This window comes from Chiloscyllium plagiosum, chromosome 31 (genome assembly GCF_004010195.1).
Source record: "Chiloscyllium plagiosum isolate BGI_BamShark_2017 chromosome 31, ASM401019v2, whole genome shotgun sequence".
Classification (NCBI taxonomy): domain Eukaryota; kingdom Metazoa; phylum Chordata; class Chondrichthyes; order Orectolobiformes; family Hemiscylliidae; genus Chiloscyllium; species Chiloscyllium plagiosum.
In genome coordinates this window covers 41,159,107-41,181,523 of record NC_057740.1, presented here as the reverse complement: position 1 = coordinate 41,181,523, position 22,417 = coordinate 41,159,107, and the positions used below count along the sequence as shown (strand labels likewise).

The 22,417-nt window shown below is 44.3% G+C and overlaps 1 protein-coding gene across 9 annotated transcripts in view; it reads left to right on the top strand.

Moving 5' to 3' along the window:
• LOC122565478 (cAMP-specific 3',5'-cyclic phosphodiesterase 4C-like) overlaps positions 1-22,417 on the top strand; it is a 334,615-nt gene that overhangs the window by 253,883 nt on the left and 58,315 nt on the right. For 4 of the 9 annotated variants that reach the window (XM_043721488.1, XM_043721489.1, XM_043721490.1 and 1 more), the window contains 2 exons: positions 15,876-16,067; positions 16,573-16,653. In XM_043721488.1, the coding sequence (XP_043577423.1) occupies positions 15,876-16,067; positions 16,573-16,653 (273 nt within the window). Of the gene's footprint in view, positions 1-554; positions 1,072-9,464; positions 9,699-15,875; positions 16,068-16,572; positions 16,654-22,417 lie in introns of those variants that run through there. The other 5 variants (XM_043721491.1, XM_043721492.1, XM_043721493.1 and 2 more) reach the window with 3 other exon arrangements.

Sequence of the window (22,417 nt, the reverse complement as noted above, 5' to 3'; positions counted from 1 at the left end):
TGTGTATGTATCTCTGTGTGTGTGCGTGTATGTATCTGTGTGTATGTATCTCTGTGTGTGTGCGTGTATGTATCTGTGTGTATGTATCTCTGTGTGTGTGCGTGTATGTATCTGTGTGTATGTATCTCTGTGTGTGTGCGTGTATGTATCTGTGTGTATGTATCTCTGTGTGTGTGCGTGTATGTATCTGTGTGTATGTATCTCTCTGTGTGTGCGTGTATGTATCTGTGTGTATGTATCTCTGTGTGTGCGTGTATGTATCTGTATGTATGTATGTATGTATCTGTGTGTATGTATCTGTTTATGTTGAAAAGCACGAATGAATGTAATCGCACGGACAGAAAGTTGTTTAACCAGCAGAGGGAGGGGGGAACTCAACAGCTGAGAAGTGGAGAACCCAGAGGAGAAGCACAAGGCGCTGATGTCAGGGTCCCATTCGGAGGGAGACCGATTACACAGCTGGGAGTGGGGGGGTCAAAGTCACTGACCCAGCTGGGGAGGGGTCCCAATGCCGGAGCACTGAGCGGGAGAGCGAGGGGGAGGCAGATTGGCAGGATGGACGGTGAACCCGAGAGAGAGTCCACCCACTGTCAATGACGCACCGAGTTCTCAGACTGACACAGAGACTGGGGCTCACTCACTCTCTCCATCTGCTCGCCCGGGCTCCGGGAGGCTGACAGCAGGGAGCAGACAACGGGACGTGTATGTTGGAGAGAGGGAGAGGGAGAATCGACTCTGGCAGCTGGTGGTCTCCCGGGTTGAGAGAACTCTTCATTTAAAAACAAAAACTCCAAGCCCTGAGCCTCCCTTGAAGCGATGGAGCTGATTTGCAGGAAGTGCTGTAGCTTCTTCAGATCAGGTCGTGGCCCACGTTGAGTTTTGAGAGAAAAAAAAACACAGGAAAAGGTCCCAGCTGGGCTAGAGAGGGAGAAGGGGAAGAGCAGCAGCGATGAGCCTTCCCGGGAGCTGCGGGCTCCTTCCTGCGGGAGACCGAGCTCCCAAACTGGGCAGCAGCTTCGGATCGCCCCGTTCTGTCAACCGGCCCATTGACATCGTCCACAAGAGAAGACGGTAACGTGTTCCAGGGCTGTCTCCTTTATCTTTCTGTCCCTTACTGAGCGGTCGGGGTTGGGAGGGCAGAAGGGGGTTTTGTTTTGAGGTTATTGCGAGTGGTCAGCGGAGTGGAACGTGGATTTCTATACAGACAAGGACAGAAGTTGCTGGAAAAGCTCAGCAGGTCTGGCAGCACCTGTGGGGAGAGGAAACGGAGCTAACGTTTCAGGTCCAGCCACCCTTGCTTATTTATTTTGGATTTATGTGGCTTCCCAGTCGGTGAAATTTTGTGTAAAAGTGTGGTCCCTGTTCGAAATGCAACAGCCAAATTGCCCACACACGAAAAATACCCGGGTTATTGTAGGCCAGTTACCTTAGTATCTGTCATAGGGGGTGAAGGCTGGGGCTGTTTTCCCTGGAGCGTTGGAGACTGGCGAGGAGACTGAGGGGTGACTTTATAGAGGTTCATAATATCTTGAGGGGCATGGATAGGGTCAATAGCCAAAGTCTTTTCCTCAGGGTAGGGGGAGTCCAAAACTAGAGGGCATAGATTAAAGGTGAGAGGGGAAAGATATAAAAGGGGCAACTTTTTCACGTAGAGGGTGGTGTGTGTATGAAATGAGCTGCCAGAGGAAGTGGTGGATGCTGGTACAATTACAGCATTTAAAAGGCATCTGGATGGCTATGTGAATGGGAAGGGTTTGGAGGGAAATGGGCCAAGTGCTGGCAAATGGGTCTTGATTCATTTAGGATATCTGGTTATCATGGACAAGTTGGACCAAAGGGTCTGTTTCCATGCTGTACATCTCTAAGACTCTTATGATTTTCTATCAGAATCTATTATAAAGGATGTAATAGCAGAATATTTTAAAGTAGATGATATGGTAAAGCAGGGTAAGTGTGGCTTCATGAAGGGGAAATCATACCTGACAAATTTCCTGGAATTCCTTTGGGGGTAACAAACAAGAGGAAGTATTAGATGCACTGTCTTTGGATTTTCAAAAGGCACTTGATAAGGTATCAAACATTTGTCGACTTAATATGATAAAAGCCCATTGTGTTGGAAGGTGTACGTTCGCACAGATAGAGGATTGGCTAGTTAACAGAATTAAAAATCTCACAACACCAGCACTCCAAAAGCTAGTGCTTCCAAATAAACCTGTTGGACTATAACCTGGTGTTGTGCAATATTTAAACTTTGTCCACCCCAGTCCAACACTGGCTCCTCCACATCACAGTTAACAGAATCAGAGAGTCGTGATAAGGGGGGCATTTCAGGATGACAGCCTGTAGCTAGTGCTGCTCTGAAAGCTTGTGATTTTATATAAACCTATTGGACTATAACCTGGTTTCGTATGACTTCTGACAAAAATAGATGGGAAGTCAAGTGGCGAGGATGACACAAAACGTCTACAGAGGGATAGAGGCAGGTTAGGTGAGTGGGCAAAAAGTTGGCAGATAGAATATAATGTGGCAGAATGTGATGTCATGCACCTTGGCAGGAAGGGTTGAGGAGCTGAATCTGATTTAAATGGAAATGAATAGCAGAAAACTGCAACACAGAGAGTTAGGGGAATCCTTATGAATAAGTCACACAGGCCTAGTGTCCAAGTTCAGTGGGTAATAGGGAATACAAATGGAATGTTAGCCTTTATCACAATGGGGATGGAATACAAAAAAGGGAATTTTGCTAAAACTAAACTGGATCTGAGTTAGACAATTGCTACTTCAGGAAGGGTTTACTCACATTGGAGGCAATCCAGAGAAGGTTGACTCAGTCAATCCTGGGTTTGGAGGGATTGTCTTATGAGGAGAGGTTGAGTAGGTTGGGCCTGTACTCAATGGAGTTTAGGAGAATGAGAAGTGACTTTACTGGAAAATTCTTAGGGGACTTGACAGGGGAGATGCAGAAAGGTTATGGAAAATGACCAGAGGGTATAATCTCAGAATAAGGGGTTACCCATTTAGGACAGAGATGAGGAGGAATTTCTTCTCTCTTGAGGGGAGTGAATCTATAGAATTCTTTACCACAGAGGGCTGTCAAGGCTTGGTCATTAAGTACATTCAGAGCCGAGAGTTTTCTTTTAATCAATAAAGGGAATCAATGGTTACAGAGAAAAGACAGGAACATGAAAGAGAGGATTATCAGATTAGCCATGATCTCATTGAATGTTGAAGCAGACTAGATGGGCAGAATGGCCTACCTCTGCTCCGACATCTTTAAGGGCTTATGCCCGAAACGTCGATTTTCCTGCTCCTTGGATGCTGCCTGACCTGCTGCGCTTTTCCAGCAACACATTTTCAGCTCCTACATCTTTATAATCTTGTTCCACAGGCAGCCATGTGATAATGAGATGACAATCTTTCTGTGATGTTGCAGAGTAAATATTAATCCCAGGACAGTAGCAGATCTCCCAACTCACCTCGAAATATTGGCCAATTGGGATCTTTGTGACCCACCCAATGTGGGATGTTGGTTTAATGTCTCACAGAGATTCGGGTTTGGAGTGGAAGTGGTGAAAAAGGCATTGGGATCAGGGGTGATGAAAGGAGAGTGCTTGAACAGAGGGGGAGTGAGGTACATGATGCTGGGGTGAGTTGGTGTGATGTGACTGGAGTCCTGATTCTTTCCCTCATTCAGAGATGAGTTCTAGTTTCTATTATTGTACTATTCCCTTTTGCATCGGTTGTTGATTGGTTATAGCTTTGTGAAGTCCACTGTACGAATAACTGTCGTTATAACTTTCCAACTGGTCTGCCCTTCCCTTCCCATTTTTCCCTCCTCTGCCCTTCCTCTCCCCTCAGCCACTTTTTCCCTGCCCCTCCTTGTCTTTCTTCTTCTCTGCCCTCCTCTTCTTTCCTCTTCCATCGTCTCTCCTCTCATTTTCTGTCCCCTTTCTGTCAGTTACCAGCTCCATTCATGACTTCCAAGATCCCTCTATGTAAAACCAAATTTCCTGGTTTATGTCTGAAAGACCTTGCATTTAGCCTCAAATGGCTATCTTCCATTTTATAAACTAATCTAACTTACAAGTTTTGTAGTCAAACTTAAGGGGCTCTGTGGTGTGGTGGTAAATGCCCCGCCTCAGAGTCAGGTGGCATGGGTTCAACGCCTGGATTGGGTGGGCATTGGAAGACAGTTCCATTAGCAGGAGAGACTAGGATCCGAGGGTAAAAAGACCCTTTAGAACAGAGATAAGACGAAACTCTTCAGCCAGAGAGTTTATTGAATCTATTGAATTCATTGCCACAGAAGGCTGTGGAGGCCAGGTCATTGAGAATATTTAAAACAGAGATAGATAGATCCTTGATTGTTCTGGGAGAGCCAAGGTTACAGGGAGCAAGTGGGAGAGTGTGGTTGAGAAACTTCTCAGCCATGATTGAATGGCGGAGCAGATTTGATGGACCAAATGACCTAATTTCTGTGCCTATGTCTTATAGTCTTATGGTCTAAGTCCCATCTGATCCAGAGATGTGTCATAACATCACTGAACGTGTTAATTAGAAAAAAATCTGTAATCAAAGGTAGCCACAATGAAACCTTTGAATGGAATGTATCTGTGCAAGTGTGTTGAGAATTACAAGACAATCATGTTGAAGGTTATTTTTTGTGCTGCAAGTGAACAATGTCTAACCTGGCAGTTTCTGCACAAACACTTGTATTTGAGAATGCTTTTGATTTGATTTGATTATTGTATGAGTGTTTAAGTACAGTGAAAAGTTTTGTGAGCAGTACAGTCAGATCATAACAAACAAGGACTTAAAGATCACAGGGTGTTTAGACAGAGCGAGGCGTACAGGGTTATGGTTGCACAGGAGGTGCACAAATGCCAAATCAACATTAGGTTTGAGGTTAGGGAGGTAAAAACAATGACTGCAGATGTTGGAAACCAGATTTTGGATTAGTGGTGCTGGAAGAGCACAGCAATTCAGGCAACATCCAAGGAGCAGCGAAATCGACGTTTCGGGCAAAAGCCCTTCATCAGGAATCCTGATGAAGGGCTTTTGCCCGAAACGTCGATTTCGCTGCTCCTTGGATGCTGCCTGAATTGCTGTGCTCTTCCAGCACCACTAATCCAGAATTGAGGTTAGGGAGATCCATTCAGCAGTCTAATAACAGCAGCGAGGAAGCTGTTTTTGAACTTGTTAGTGTGTGTGTGTACGAGCTTCTGTATCTTCTGCCTGATGGAAGAAGTTGGAAGCAAGTATGACCATGTTGGGACAGGTCTTTGATGTTGGCAACCATTCCACAGCAACTTGCGAATGTGATCCTGTACAGGGGTCAAACACATAAAAGTTTCCTTTATTTACAAACAGCTACTTTACATTGTCCTGCATTGTGTTTCAGCTTGTGTACAAATCGCGTTGTGGACAGACTCCAGAACAATCTCATTCACAGCCTGAGGACTGCCTGTATTTATATTGTCAGAAGTTAGGGAAGAAACGGCAAAGGCATCATTACATAGATACAAGAAAAAACCTGAACAGGGAAGGGAATTGTACCAGAGCACCGGCAGACGGTTAATGTCATTCCTATAATTAAAAAAGAGAAGGAAAATTCCAGGGAACTTTAGACCAATTAACTTAATGTCAGTGGTAGGAAAGATTACAGAAGTTTTACTCAAAACATTGCTTGATGACACAGAACCTAAACATTGAACTCAGCGATTTTCATCTTGCACTCATCATGCAAGGAAACTACTTGGGAAGGAAAGAACAATTTATACAATGTGAGACAAGGATATTGATTGGTTGGACAGTGGTTGTGATAGAGAGGCACCAGGAACTGCTGACTGTCTTGGTGACCTGATTAAATTCAAAGTCATTATCCTCAGCGGCGGTCCCACACAGATGAGGATGACACTCTTCCACACTCAGGGTGAGTCTGCAGGTGGCTGGACAGACCAATGGAGCTTCTGCAGGCTCTGTTACACTGGGACAGGTGGTGGTCAAGGGAAGAGGTGGGTGGGCCATTGCTGTGACAACACACTCCTTTCTCCCGGCTTCCACTTTTCCCTGAGGGTGAGTCTGGAGGTGCTCAATACCTTTCCATGTGCTGCTCCTCCATTTTGAACAGTCTTGGCTGGTCATTCCCAGGTTTTGGTGTAAATGCCGCACTTCCCCAGTGAGGTCTTGAGGGTATTCCTCTGTCCTCTGTCCACGGCTCTCCTGCTGTTTCAGAGCTGGGAGTACAGCACCTGCTTGGGGAGTCTCATGTCAGTCATGGGGACGATGTGCCCAGCCAGGGGTAGGGGGAGGGGGTGTGGTGGGGAGTGCCTCGATGTTGGGGATGTTGGCCTGGTCAGGGATGCTGATGTTGGTGCGTCTGTTTTCCCAGCAAAGTGGCAGGATCTTCTGCAGGCAGTGTTGGTGGGACTGCTCCAGTACCTTGAGGTATCTGCTGTAGACAGTCCATGTCTCAGACCCTTTTAGGAGGGTGGGAGCCACCATAGCTCTGTAGACCATGATCTTGGTGTTGGATCAGTTCAAAGTAGACAGGTCAACTCTGAATGGTTAAGATATTGCAGTGAGGATTCAGCAGGGATTGGCCGTCTCCATAGACCTTTCTTTTCAATATAATAGGTGAGCCTGATGCATCTCTATGCCAACCATCCAATCAGCACTCGGGTCTCATGCTGGATAAATTATTCCATCTACAGTTGGTTTTCTAGCATTTCAACCCTGATGAGTATGAGATTTAAAAAAACCTTAGACTTTATATTTCTTTCCAGCAATGTTTGCCCAAAGGTGCAACATCTAGAAACCGAAAATGTAATGAAGTGGATTTGAAATCAGTAGGTCATGTTTCAGCAACCTCTCTGAGAACAGAGAGGGTAGAGAAGGATAATGTTTTTGTGGGATGTGGGTGTACCATCCCTAATTTTTTTGATGGCAATTAACAGTCAACCGTATGTTGTCTACCATCATGTGTAGGCCAAACTGGGTAAGGATGGCAGATTTCCTTCTCTGAAGGACATTAGTAAACTGGATGGGATTTGACAACAATCAAGAATGTTTACATGGCTTTTAATTCCAGGTTATTATTGAATTCAAATTTTACTATTTGCCATGATTGGAATTCAAACCGATATCTGCAAGACCTTAGCCCAGGGTCAGTGACATTGCCACCATACCAGCCCCCTCCCTAATTGTAACAATATGGTCAATCTAAGATATTTGAATTTTCAAAAGGTCTCTGATAAGACGCCATCTATTAGAGCCATGGCAAATGTCAGTGAAAATTGAATCAGGAGACACTTAACAAAATGGACAGCAAGTGGATTACAAAACCAATGGTACAGAAACAAAAACAGGGACTGCTGGGGAAACTCAGCAGGTGTGGCAGCATCTGTGGGGAGAGAAAGCAGAATTAACATTTCAGGTCCAGTGACACTTCTTCAGACCTGCAGCGCAGGTGAGTATGAGGGGGTTCGTTATGTTAGGCAGAATAAAGGGGCCACAATCTCCTTGGAAACTAAGAATCGAAACATTATCAAGGAGTGAGGAGGCCTCAAGGTCAGGAGAACAGCTCACATAAGGACCTACACAAATCAATGAGACCATAAAATGCAGTGCAGTGGCTCAGTGGTTAGCACTGCTGCCTCACAGCGCCAGGGACCCAGGTTAAATTCCATCCTCGGGTGACTGTATGGAGTTTGTATGTTCTCCCCGTGTCTGTGTGGGTTTCCTCTGGATAATCCGGTTTCCTACAGTCCAAAGATATACAGATTAGGTGGTTTGGCCATGGGAAAAGTAGGGTTGCAAGAATAGGGTAGGGGAATGGGTCTGGATGGGATGTGTTTCGGGGAATCAGTGTGGACTTGTTGGACTGAATGGCCTGTTTCCACACTGTAGGGATTCTGTTTAAAAGAAAACAACAACATGTTAATGGCATTAATTCCCAGAGAGTGACAGAATCAATAGAGAAGATAAGTTAAACATGTATGCATACTTAGTTAAACCATTAATGGAGCCATGTGATCAGTTCTGGTCTCCACATTAATAAAAAAGGATAGTAAGGCACTGGAGAATATACAAAAACAAACTTACAAAAAGTGGTTCCAGACTGAGAGGTTATAAGTTTTGGTTACAAACAGGCACTTTGCTGTACAAAATGATAAGATTAAGCATTTGAATAGGATAGATAAGGAAGATGGTACCACTTTTGGAGACATTTTGAAACTGGGAGCCTTCATTTAAGATAGTAACTATAGGAAAGATAATAAATGGATTAGAAATACAGGAGAAAATTCCTCACCCAGAAAGTTCTTAGAATATGGAACTCTTGAGGGAAGTTGAACAAACCAGAGGGAGAATAGAAAAGGATGATATATTTGGCCTAGATGGTGAAAGAGGGAAGTGGATCATGTGGAGCATAACATCTTACACAGAACAGTTTGGCAGGATGTGTGGTGGATCCGATGTAATTCTATACAATATCAATGTTCCCTTGTTCTCGAGCCTTCCACCAGCCTGTTTCCATCGCCTCTGTTCCACCCAGAGATAATTTGAACCATCTTTATCAAAGGGATTGTGGCATTCCTAACAAATACCTTCACTGAAATGGGAGAAAACTGTCCTCTAATTTGTAACTGATTGCCAGTCTAGTTCCAGGGCGCCACATACCAATTTGTGTTAAAAGAATTTTATTCAATATCTAACCCCGTGCTGTCTCTGTTCTGGGAGTGTTTAATGGGGACAATGTAGGAGGCGCTTTACTCTGTAACTAACCCCATGCTGTCCCTGTCCTGGGAGTATTTGATGGCGATAGTGTAGAGGAAGCTTCACTCTGTATCTAACCCTATGCTGTCCCTGTCCTGAGGACAATGTAGAGGGAGCTTTATTTTCAGTTTGAGAGAGAACTGGGAACAGAAAGTGATCAAACGTTAACATATAAACAGAGGGAATGGAGGCTGTCAGAAGGGAGGTGTTCTGTCTGATTTAGCAGGAATGACTCAGTAGTTTGGAAAGAGTTGGTGTTTGAACTGTTTAATTTTGCCCCGCCCGAACCCAAGCGATTGCCATCAACTGGTAATTGTGAGCAACCTGTCTGAAGGGTTAAGGAGGAAGCCAGTGCTGTCAGTGATCTGTAATTGGTGAATGCTGTGTCAGTCTGTCTCCTTGGAGACAGTGTGCTCATAAACAGATGTTGTTAGTGATGTCAATCATCAGTGTTTGAATATGAACAGCCAATGTGCTGAGGGAGGGTGAGAGTCTGTACCACCCATCAGTGGAACTGTGACGTTTTAAACACATCTACTGTTACAATCTGCCCAACAGTAACTTAACATTTCTTTCTTATTCTATCTCCGGAAGTTGTAGGATGCTATTGCTGAGGGTTTGATGGATTTATGATGTGACATGAGTTCCTCTTCTTTGTAAACTGCTGTTTGTCCCTTGTCAATGGTTGGTGTGTGTTTTGACTGAAGAGGGGATTGCGTCTGCTTCTTCACTCTCTGAATTCTGGCTGCTGCCCTCCTCCTTCACTAACCTCAGGGTAATGTGGTGAACTGAGTTACAGCTCACTGTCAGATTGCTTCATGCAGATGGAACCTGAGAAACAGGAGCAGGAATAGACGTTACTGCCTCATGAACCTGACTTATTCCTTAATGACTGTCTCATGTGTGTACGTCCTTCTCCTGAGGTAACATACCCTGTTCAACTCCATGTACTATGTGATCATCTGAAATCCCAAAGGCTTTACCTACTGTCTATATAAATGTTTACCTGTTATGACATTGTGTGATAACCTGTTCCCTACATTTCAATTTCCCAAACAATTCACCAGAATGTTGTCTGGGATGGAGTATTTCAGCGATGACGAGAGGCTGGATAAGCTCAGGTTGTTTCCTTTGGAATAGAGAAGGGTGAGGTGTCTGACATTGAGGGGCATGGACAGGATGGATAGAAGGAAGCTGCTCCCTTTAGGAGGAGGGTCAAGAACAAGGGGGGAACACTTTAAAAGTGAAAGACAAGTGGTTTAAAGGGAATTTGTGGAAAAATCTTTTCACTCAGAGGGTGGTTAGGGTCGGGAATTATCTGGGAGGGTATTGAGGTGGGAAATCTGAACCCTTAAAAGGTACTTTGAGCACTTAAAATGTCATAACATTCAAGGTCTAGTGCAAGTAAGTGAAACTAGTGTAGGTGGTAGTGCATTTTTGGTAGTATGGACCAGATTGGCTAAAGGCCTCATCTGTACTGTGTGATTCTCTGAGCTTGCTCCACCCTCTTTATTGATCATGGCTGACTTCCGTGTCAATTCCAGCTGGCTGTCCAAACCACTTGATTGCCTCAGGAGTCCGAAATCCACCTCCGTCTTTGACATGTTCAACAACGAGTTCATCCACGACTCTCAGGAGTTAAGAATTCCAAACATTTACAATTCTGAGGGGGAAAAACGTTTCTCCTCATCTCAGCCTCAAATAATTGGCTCTCTGTTCTTTGTAGGTGTCCTGATGTTGGAGATTCCCCACCCAGGGGTAGGGGGAACACCCTGTCAGGCCCCTTCAGAATGTTGGGTGTTGGAATGGGATTGCCTCCCACTCTTCCTCACTCCACAGGGTGACTTTATCGAATGCCCTTTTAAAATCAATGTATATTCCATCAACTGGTTTCTCCAGATCTACCCTCAAATAAACATTCATAAATTTATCAAATACAATTTCCCTCATTGTAACACCATGTTGACTTTGTTGGATCATAAATGGTGTTAGAATTGCATTGTTAAGATATCTTTAACAGTAGATTCAAACATTTGCGGTGAGATAGTTAGATAAATAAGAGTGTTGCTGTATGAGTAATCTTAAAAGTTGAGGCTAATGTGTAATGGGGAATAAGGGTTTGAATCCTGTCGTGGAAGGTGGTGGCATTTGAAATCAATTGAAAACAAGATTCTAAAATTGAAAAGCTGTCGATTGACATAGAAACCCATCTGGTTCAATAATGCCCCTTGAAGGAAGGAAATCTGCCGTCCTCATCTGGTCTGGTCTACATGTGACTTCAGACCCACAGCAATATGGTTCACTCTTAACTGCCCTCTGGGCAATTAGGGATAGACAGTAAATGCTGGCCTGGTCAGTGACACCCATGTCCCATGAACAAATAACAATGTTTGAGATGGTGATGGCAGGCGAAATGGAACATCGAGGGCCGAAGGGCCTGTACTGCACTGTAATGTTCTATGTTCTAACAGGCAGGGCTTTAGAGTATGGGTGAAACAGTCAGAGGAGTTGGCAGAGATACAGAATGAACACCTTCCCATAATCAAGCTACTGCAACCACAAAACATGCTGGAGTTAAAATGTGACACGGGGAGGAGGACTATGGCAATTGGAAGGATTTATAATCCGTTAAAGATCCAAGCTGGATTCAGAAAGTATAATGGACATCCTAAATAAAGGGAGGGAAGAAGGGCAAAGAGAGATCATGAGAATAGAACAGTGGTGAATGTAAAAGGAAACATGTGAATGTATACAGTGCAAAAGCATAAACAGAGGAAGCGTAGGATCAAGTTGTGTTGAGACAGGGTGCCTGGCTAGTCCACTTGATGAATATGTCCATCTGCCTGCACTAGAGAGCAGGGTGTTGCCAATACAGCAGGATAGAAGATGGTAGTGGAAATATTGGATCAGATAAAAATAGATAAACAGCATGTACTTAAAAGGTTGGCAGTGTTTAAAATAGAAAGATAGTCTGGTCCAGGTGGTTTGCATCATGAGTTCTTGAGTCACAGAATCATAGAGATGTACAGCACCGAAACAGACCCTTTAGTCAAACTCATCCATGCGAACCAGATATCCTAAATAAATCTAGTGTCATTTGCTGGCACTTGGCCCATATCCCTCCAAACCCTTCCTATTCAGATACCCATCCAGATGCCTTTTAAATGTTGCAATTGTACCAGCCTCCGCCACTTCCTCTGGCAGCTCATTCCATACATGCACCACCCATTGCATGAAAAAGTTGCCCCTTCTAAATCTTTTCCCTCTCACCATAAATCTACGTACTGTAATTTTGGACTCAACCATCACAGGGGAAAAGACCTTGTCTGTTTATTCCTATCCATGCCCCTCATGATTTTATAAACTTCTATAAGGTCATCCCTCAGCCTGCAATGCTCCAGGGAAAACAACCCCAGCCTCTACATATAGCTCAAACCCTTCAACCCTGGCTATGTCCTTGTAATCTTTTCTGAACCCTTTCAAGTTTCACAACATCCTTCCTATAGCGGAAACTACTATTCCAAAATTGGCCTCACTAATGTTCTGTACAGCCCCAACATGACCTCCCAACCCCTGTACTCATTGCACTGATCAATTTAAGCAAGCATACCAAACGCCACCTTCACTATCCTATCTACATGCGACTCTACTTTCAAGGACCTATGAACCTGCACTCCAAGGTCTCTTTGTTTAGCAACGCTACCCAGAAACTTACCATTAGGTGTATAAGTCCTGCCCTGATATGCCTTTCCAAAGTGCAGCACCTCATATTTATCTAAATTAAACCCCATCTGCCACTCCCCAGTCCATTGGCCCATCTGATCAAGATCCTGTTGTACTCTAAGGTAACCTTCCATAGAATCCCTACAGCATAGAAACAGGCCCTTTGGCCCCACAAGTTCACACCAACCCTCCGAAGAATATCAGACCCAAACCTATTCCCCATATTTTACCCCAACCTACACATCCCTGAACACTATAGGCAACTTAGCATGGTCAATTTGCCTAACCTGCGCATCTTTTGGATTGTGGGAGGAAACTGGAGCACCCGGAGGAAACCCACGCAGACACTGGAGAAGGTGCAAACTCCACACAGACAGTCACCTGAGGCTAGAATCAAACCTGGGTCCCTGGTGCTGTGAGGCCACAGTGCTAACCACTGAGCCACCGTGCTGCCTTCCTCACTGTCCACTACATCTCCAATTTTGGTCTCATCTGCAAACTTACTAACCATGTTCACATCCAAATCATTTATATAAATGATGAAAAGCAGTGGAACCAGCACCGATCCTAGTGGCACACTACTGGTCACAGGCCTCCAGTCTGAAACATAACCCTCCACCACCACCCTCATCTTCTACCTTTGAGCTTGTTCTGTATGCAAATAGCTGGTTCTCCCTGTATTCCATGTGATCTAATCTTGCTAACCAGTGTACCATGAGGAATCTTGTTGAATACCTAACTGAAGTCCATATAGATCACATCCACCACTCTGCCCTCATCAATCCTCTTTGTTACTTCTTCAAAAAACTCAATCAAGTTTGTGAGACAGGATTTCCCATGCACAAAGCAATGTTGACTATCCCTAATAAGTCCTTGCCTTCCCAAATATGTGTAAATCCTGTCCCTCAGGATTCCCTCCAACAACTTGCCCACCACTGACATCAGTCTCACTGGTCAATAGTTCCCTGGCTTGTTCTTACCACCTTTCTTAAATAATGGCACCATGTTTGCCAACTTCAAGTCTTCCGGTACCCCACCTGCAAATATCGATGATATAAATATCTCAGCAAGAGGACCAGCAATCACTTCCATAGCTTCCCATAGAGTTCTCAGATACATTTGATCAGGTTCTGGGGATTTATTCATCTTTGTGTTTTAAGACAGTTTACAGAGGAGCTAAGGGTGGGAATTGCAGAGATTCTGGTCATGAACTTGCAGTGCTCCCTGGATCTGAGGCCAAGCCAGTGGTATGGAATATCGTGAACGTTATATTGCTGAGCAAGTATGGAAAGGAGGAATAAATCTTAAAGTACAGAGAATTCCATTTAACATTGGGGCAACTTATGGAGACAATAGACAATAGGTGCAGGAGTAGGCCATTCTGCCCTTCGAGCCTGCACCACCATTCGATATGATCATGGCTGATCATCCTTAATCAGTATCCAGTTCCTGCCTTATCTCCATAACCCTTGATTCCACAATCCTTGAGAGCTCTATCCAACTCTTTCTTAAATGAATCCAGAGACTGGGCCTCCACTGCCCTCTGGGGCAGAGCATTCCCCACTGCCCTCTGGGGCAGAGCATTCCACACAGCCACCATTCTCTGGGTGAAGAAGTTTCTCCTCATCTCTGTCCTAAATGGTCTACCCCGTATTTTTAAACTGCGTCCTCTGGTTCGACACTCACCCATCAGCGGAAACATTTTTCCTGCCTCCAGAGTGTCCAATCCTTTAATAATCTTATATGTCTCAATCAGATCCCCTCTCAGCCTTTTAAACTCAAGGGTATACAAGCCCAGACGCTCCAGTGGCTGGGATCAAATTAATTAACAGTTGCAAAGTATTTGCCAATAAATTGAAGATCATGTGGAGGTATTAAAGTTAACTTGAAATAATGAAGAGTGTTAATGAGGATAGTTTGATCAATGAGTATTATGAACACATACCTGTTCACTCCCCAACATTCACATTGAGCCAACCTCCTCCTGTTCCAAGGAACAAGACATTGCCAGCCAGCCCCTTGAGTATAGATACTGGATCTTCTACACATCAAGTGCATTTTTCAATATTCCTTGTTCCCCTGCCCAACAAAAGTCTTTGATCGCAGTCTTAAAAACTTCAGTGACACCCAACAGCTGTGGCTTTTTGTGAGGGGAGAGGGTTCTTGAGAATTTCATTTAAATTTGTTTGAAAATGTCCCTCCTATTTCATCCCAGAACAGTCTGAATTGCCTCATTTTCAACACCTTTAAGGGAAGGTACTTGTATTGTGGTAATGTCACAGGATTAGTAATCCAGAGGCACTAGGTTAACACTTTGGGAGTGTGGGTTCAAATCCCACCATGACATTTGGTGGATTTTAAATTCAATTAAAATAAATCTGGAATTCAAAGTGAATTTCAATGACGGTGACTGTAAAACAATCATCGATTCTTGTAAAAACTCAACTGGCTCACTAATGTCTCTTTAGGATGGGAAATCTGCCATCCTTACCTGGTCTCGTCTACATGTAACTCCAGATCCATAGCAATGTGGTTGACTCTGAAATAGCCCTAGTGAGCCACTTAGATCAAGGGGCAATTCAGGATGTGCAACAAAATGTTGGTTCTGTCAATGGCACTTAATAAACGCAGAAATAGCCCTTCATCAGTCGGGATACCATGGGAATTTATGGGAACTACATTTTAAGAACAATGGTAAAGAGTTGGAGAAGGTACAGAGAGGATTACTCAGAATGGGTATTATGCCAAATACTTTTGGAAAATCTTTAGATTTATAATATGATACATATTGATATGGTGCTCCTAAGGTCATCAAACATCCTGAGGTGCGTTGTAGGATTGTTGCTGTTCAAAGTGAATACTGAGCCACATTAAGGGTGTGTGGACCAGATTACCAAATGCTTGGCTAAAGCAAGGTTTTAAAAAGTATCTGAAAAGAGGGAAGCAAGGTGGTTGAAATTTATGAAGGAAATTCCAGAGCTCTGGGCCTTAGCACTGCCACCAAAAATGGAAAACCAGGCGGGTGGGACTAATTTAGTTTGGAAGTATGGTCTCCATGCACTGGTCAGACTGAAGGGTCTGTTTCCATGCTGTATGATTCTATGATGGGAGACCAAATTGGAGGAATGCATGAGGAATTGTGGGACTGGGGCAGGTTATAAGGAAGGCTAGGTCATGGAGGGACAAGAAAGGCTGAGAACTTTAAAATATTGCATGTCTGTGGGCTAGTATTAGTTACAGACATTGGGAGTGAAAGGCAGTCAGTGTAAATGGTGTACTGAACTTCCCATTGATCCTTCAGGCACTGACACCGCCCACCTCGTTGAGAACGAGGTAGCTGCTCCACACTCACTCCCCTCTCATTCTCTCCTGTGCAGTTTCGACGTTGAGAATGGCCTGTCTCCTGGACGCAGCCCGCTCGATCCTCAGACCAGCCCCAGCTCGGGGCTGGTGCTACAAGCAAACTTCAGCCACAGCCAGCGCCGGGAATCCTTCCTGTACCGTTCCGACAGCGACTACGACCTCTCCCCAAAGAACGTGTCCCGGAACTCCTCCATCGCCAGCGACATGTGAGTGACATTTACTCTTATTCCTCTCTCTCTGGTTAATGCTCAAATCCATTTCCCGAGCAAGGAGGAGTACACTACACTGTTTGAATGGTGATGGAGTCAGTGAGGCCTGTTCCCAATGGGTGGAGGCAAGGTGCAGAAACTGGACTCTGACTGTCAAAGTCAGGGACCCTGATCGGGTCACCAGTTCTAGGTGAACGCCTTCCTGGTGGTTTTGTCACTACTTCCTCACTTCCCTCTGGGGATACTCTTTGGAGGGTTGGTGTGGACTTGTTGGGCCGAAGGGCCTGTTTTCACACTGTAGGGATTCTGTAATTCCTGTCTCCAGTTGCCCCCACACTCCAACTCATACCTTTGTTCCATCGTCATGGTACCCCCACCCCCAGGCATTTCGTGGAAGCCTCAGTTGATTGGAAGGACACATGGTGTGATTGATGGGGGGAGAGAGAGGAATAAACTGACTGTCTTGAAATGGTTTTTGTCCCCTCCTTTGGCCGGTTACCAGGAGTAGCTATCTCAAGGCTCACCCAAGACCTGCCCTAGCTTCACGGTTCTCCGAGCCAGTCCTTGCCCCGACGATGGGAAAGTAAGTGAGATCGGTTACTTGGACGCCAGTCTATTCACCTTTATCACAATCTACTAACCACAAGGCAAAACTGCCCAGAGTATTGGTGTGTGAGACCAGGGTAAGAGTGGGAAGAGCAAAACAGAGCAGGGCTTTTACTGTGGGGACCCACTGTGGGGGTAATGTGCCCTGAGGTTAAAGTAACACTGGGCACATCACACTGCATGGTAATCCATGGTGGACACACCATTCATGTTAGACACACAATAGGAGAAAGTGAGGACTGCAGATGCTGGAGATCAGAGCTAAAAAATGTGTTGCTGGAAAAGCGCAGCAGGTCAGGCAGCATCAAAGGAGCAGGAGAATCGACGTTTCGGGCATAAGCCCTTCTTCAGGTTTCTTGGAGAAGTGCTTATGCCCGAAACGTCGATTCTCCTGCTCCTTTGATGCTGCCTGACCTGCTGCGCTTTTCCAGCAACACATTTTTCAGACACACAATAGTCCATGTTAAACACATAGGCACAAGATACTTTGCACCTGACAGACACCCAGCACATGGCTGATGAAGGGCTTTTGCCCGAAACGTCGATTCTCCTGCTCCTCGGATGCTGAATGACTTGCTGTGCTTTTCCAGCACCATACTCCCAAGATACCCAACACATTCTATGTTAAACCAACTAATTATTCAGCAGTGAAATGTTAATTAGGAAACATTCAGCCAGCAGTCTGGGTGTACCTCTACGTATTCTGTCTCATGCTGTACGCTCAGTAGTCACATGGACTGTCTCGAAATGAGACTAGCTGTCTCCCAGTGTTAGATACTCACCACATCATTATGGCCTGTTCCCACAGACTACCCCAGGAATCCTGGTATAAAGTCCTTGACAAAGCTGATAGGACACGTGGGGGTGAAATTGGCCTTGGACTGATGAGTCAATGGCCTTCTTTATAGCTTGCCCAATTTTCCTGCTAATTGACTTGGGGCTCAAATACACACAGATTTAAAATGGGAAACATTCAGGTCCCTCATTCCAATGAGGTGGCTGACCTTTCACGCTCCCCTCAGCTCCACACACCAAGGTGTCAGAAAGTACTCATTCGGGCTGGTTTGATATCACTCTTATCACCAAACTGCTTCTGTCTGCTCACTTTAACACAGCAGAGACCCCACCCTCACATGTCCTACCCTTTCACACGCCCTACCCTCACAACCCTTCACTGTCACACACCCTTCACCCTCCCTCAAATTCTCTCCCCCAGCTCCACATCCATTCCACCATTACCCAGCATCGTGAATTATCTTTATTTGCAGAATAAGACAAGGAGGATTGTTGAAATGTTTCTGTCCTGTTGGAAAATGGAACAAGCCTGAGCCCTCTGATGCTTTATTAACCTAATGGTGCAGAGATGTTTCTGGGTGGTTTGTTATTCAGCTGTCAGTCTTGCCAAGGATTAGAAGGAACTGCATCTTGTGTCACATTTACTCCTGGCCTGGATTTGTTGAGACGACTGAACTGTCTCCCAGTGTGTGAGAGAATGGGACTATCTTATTGGCTGACTGCACTGCAGTGTCATACTCAGCAGTAGGGACCAGGCTGTTCTCTTAACCAATCACTGTAAAGGCATTGCAATTAGCCTCAGTGAGAATGGACAAGGCAATAGAATAACCAGGGACCAATTTGGCACCATGTTCCCCCTCACCTCAGGGTGCTGTGTTTCCGTTAGGATTGTAAACTGAACAACAATCAGAGCCTGAAAAAAATATAAAATGCTGGAAGTGCTTGGCAGCTCGGAGATCTGGGGAGAGAAAAAATAGAATTAACACCTCAGGGTGATAATTTCTCATCAGTTTATCTGATTAAGGATCACAGACCTGTCACATAAACTCTGTATCTCCCCCCGGAAGCTGCCTGACTTGCTGAGTATTTCCAGCATTTCCCGTTTTTATTTCAAATTTACAGAATCCCCTTTATGTTGTTTTTGCCAGTATCTCTTAGAATTTGAGATTAGACCAGGGGTCCCCAAAGTAAAAGGGGGGTGGGGTGAGGATCCCCAAATGGGCTAATGAGTTGAATCTTAGGAGTTGTTCAATCCAAGGCAGCAATGGTGGCCACTGAGCTCTGTCCACGCTATAACAGCTCCATCACAGGGCTCACAACAATTGTCAAGCCTCAAAACTAGGGTCACAAAGGAAAAACATTTGGGATTGGCACATTGGAAAGTTCTGCTGCCTCATAGCGCCAGAGACCCAGGTTCGATTCCAGCCTCGGGCGACTGTCTGCATGGAATTTGCAAGTTCTCCCTGTCTCTGCATGGGTTTCCTCCGGGTGCTCCGGTTTCCTCCTACAGTCCAAAGATGTGCAGGTTATTTGAATTGGCCATGGGAAATTGCCCAGTGTCCAGGGATGTGCAGATTAAATGGATTAGCCATGGGAAATGCAGGGTTCCAGCGATAGGGTAGGAGTTGGGTCTGGGTGGGATGCTTTTTAGAGGATTCGTGTGGACTCGATGGGCCACATGGGGTTCTATGATTTGGAAAATTGAATTGTGCCTTTAAAAACAAAGATATATACAATTTGAGAACTATATGGGAACATGTAGAATACATGCATGAGAAAATGTGGTAAAATTAATTGAGAACACAACTAAACACATCTTGAGGGAACGTGTGTTGCTCTGCACTGTACCTCTGATTCCTTCTGTCAAACCAAATTTCAGAATCTGAATTGGCCCCTCTGAATCCTCTCTAACTTCGTTAATGCTGCTAATATTGGAGCATTTATGACAGAAATTCTTTGAAATCAAATCCTTCTTTGTCCTTTCTGCTTCAGATTGTAATTTTAAAGAAACTGTAGCCTTTTGATCTTGTGATTGCACAGTAATTTCATCTCTAATTCTGTCCAAATGTTGAAAGTGCTGGAAACTGAGAGAGAGGCTTCGCAGTGAGGAAAGGATATGACTAAAGAGAAGAACATTGCTAAGGGTTAGGAAACCTTACATGGAGCAAGCAGGAAAAATCCAGAGTTTTAATCAGTCAGGAAATTAGGAGCAGAGATAATTAGTTTAAAATAGCAATGAGCAGATTTGTAATAACTATTACACACAAGCCTGTTCGTGAAATTGCTTTCACAAATAGGAAGGATGGGGGTGAAGTTGAGTTAAAAGGAGAGGCTGGATAGGCTGGAACTTTTTTCATTGGAACGTAGGAGGTTGAGATGTGATCTTATGGAGATTTATAAAGTAATGAGGGGTGTAGATGAATGACAAGTGTCCTTTTCCCAGGTTGGGGGATTTCAAAACTAGGTGGCATATTTTTAGGCTGAGAGGAGAAGGATTTTAAAAAACACAGAGAGTGGTTTGAGTGTGGAATAAATCTTCAAAAGAAGTCGTGGATGTGGGTACAATTATAACATTTAAAAGACATTTGGATATGTACATGAATAGGAACGATTTCGAGGGATATGGGCCAAGAGCAGGTGGGATTAGTTTAGTTTGGGATTATGGTCAGTAAGGTGTGGTTGGATCGAAGGGTCTGTTTCCATGTTGTATGACTCTACGACTAAAATCAGGGATCATTCAAAGTGCAACTGGGATGTGACAGAGAGTAAGAGCTAACTCTCAAGGATCAGGTTCAAAGGGACCAATGATGTCTCTCTACCTCTTGCCTTTCTGCAAGAATTTTAGGAACATAGGAATTTTTATTCAAAGTCTTTCCCTGCTAGTCTCTTGTTACAGTGACTGGCATGCTCAGTATATTTAACCAACATCTTTCCCCCCAGAGTTAGACACTATGGCTCCAACCCTCAACATGTTGCCCGTATATTGTACCTTTGACATGATATTAACATCTTAGGAGCGCTATCTGGCAAACTTTAACATTGAGACACACAGAGGGATAGTAGAGCCGAAGACAAAGTGCTTGGTCATTCTGGTAGGTTTTAAGGAACACCTTAAAGGAGGAGAGAGTGTTTGAGAGGAGGAGAGGTTGTGAGAAGGAACTCCAGAGATTAAAGCCCAGACGACCAAAGGTATGAACCGCCAGTGGTGGAACAATATAAAACAAGGATCCATAGGAAGTTCGAGTTGGAGGAGCAGAGATCTCAGAAGGCTGTAGGATTGGAGAAGGTTACACAGGTGTGCACAAGCCAAGGAGGATTTTGAAACAAAAAAACCCCTAGATTTTGCCAGGCTGAGAGAAAATATAGGTTAGAGTTAAAGCAATCCAAGCAAGTCAGTGAAACAGAAACTAAGACTTCTCTTTGTGGATCAAGTTTATTAACTACTCAGTCTCACAGCTCCTTCCACATACTAATCCAGCCTGTTCCCTTTTTTTTTAAATGAATCTATTTGGTCATATTTTGACATACCTCCATAGCCATTATATCAGAAGGGGACTTGAACCTAGACCTTATGGTCAGAGGTAAGGACACTAGCACTGCACTGTGTCATCCCCATTGTTCCCTTTTTATATCTACCCAGCCAGTTTATTAATTAATGAACCCCAATCCCATATTTAGCTCTTCGTTGTGATAAAGAATTTCTCTCCTCTGTCTGAATAAAACTTTCAAAGACATATAAACAATCCTTGAACAAAACTAATTAAAATTAGACTTTAATTTTCAAATCGCACATCCCTTCCATCTACCCCCTTATTTCTTTAAACAAAACATATTTCATCTCAAAGCAGCCCAAATAAAAATTGATTTCATTCCATGTGCTTATGTCTCTTTATCATGGATTTGCAAAATATTGTGGTACAGATGGAGACCATTCAGCCCATCGAGTTTGCACCAGTTCTATTGCCTAGTGCTAATTTCCTTCCTTCTCACCATATCCCTGCATACCATGGACAACCAGATGTCCTCCTTTACAGATTTCCAATGATTTCAGAAAAGATTTACAAGGATGTTGCCAGGGATGGAGGATTTGAGCTATAGGGAGAGGCTGAACAGGCTGGGGCTGTTTTCCCTGGAGCATTGGAAGCTGAGGTGTGAACTTAGAGATTTACAAAATTATGAGTGGCATGGATAGGGTAAATAGACAAAGTCTTTCCCTTGGGATGGGGGAGTCCAGAACTAGAGGGCATAGGTTTAAGGTAAGAGGGAAAAATATAAAAGAGACCTAAGGGGCAACTTTTTCACACAGAGAGTGGTACATGTATGGAATGAGCTGCCAGAGGAAGTGGTGGAGGCTGGTACAATTGCAACATTTAAGAGGCATTTGGATGGGCATATGAATAGGAAGGGTTTGGAGGGATATGGGCCGGGTGCTGGCAGTTGAAACTAGATTGGGTTGGGATATCTGGTCGGCATGGACGGATTGGACCAAAGGGTCTGTTTCCATGCTGTGCATCTCTATGACTCTAAGCACCTTTTCTTGTGAAACAATTTAACGATTGGTGACAAATACTGGATCACGAACCACCGATGTTGGAGATTTGAAACAAAAGCAAAGAGTGCTGGAGAAACTCGGCAGGTCTGGCAGCATCTGTGCAGAGAGAAGCAGAGTTTGTGTTTTGAGTCCAGTGATCCTGAAAATGCTGCCAGGCCTGCTGAGTTTCTCCAACATTCCCTGTGTTTGTTTCTGATCACCAGCATCCATGGTTCTTTGTTTTTTTTTTAACAGAACCTAAATTCAGAAAAAAGTGCACTCGGGTTCCCAGCCTTGGGTGATCCAGAAGCAAGACCTTGTTAACGGTGTTTCCCACGCCAGTGTTCCAGATGCCTATTTGAATGGAGCAGGGTTTATAATCTAAAAGCAGAGTTTGTAACAAATTAAACAATTG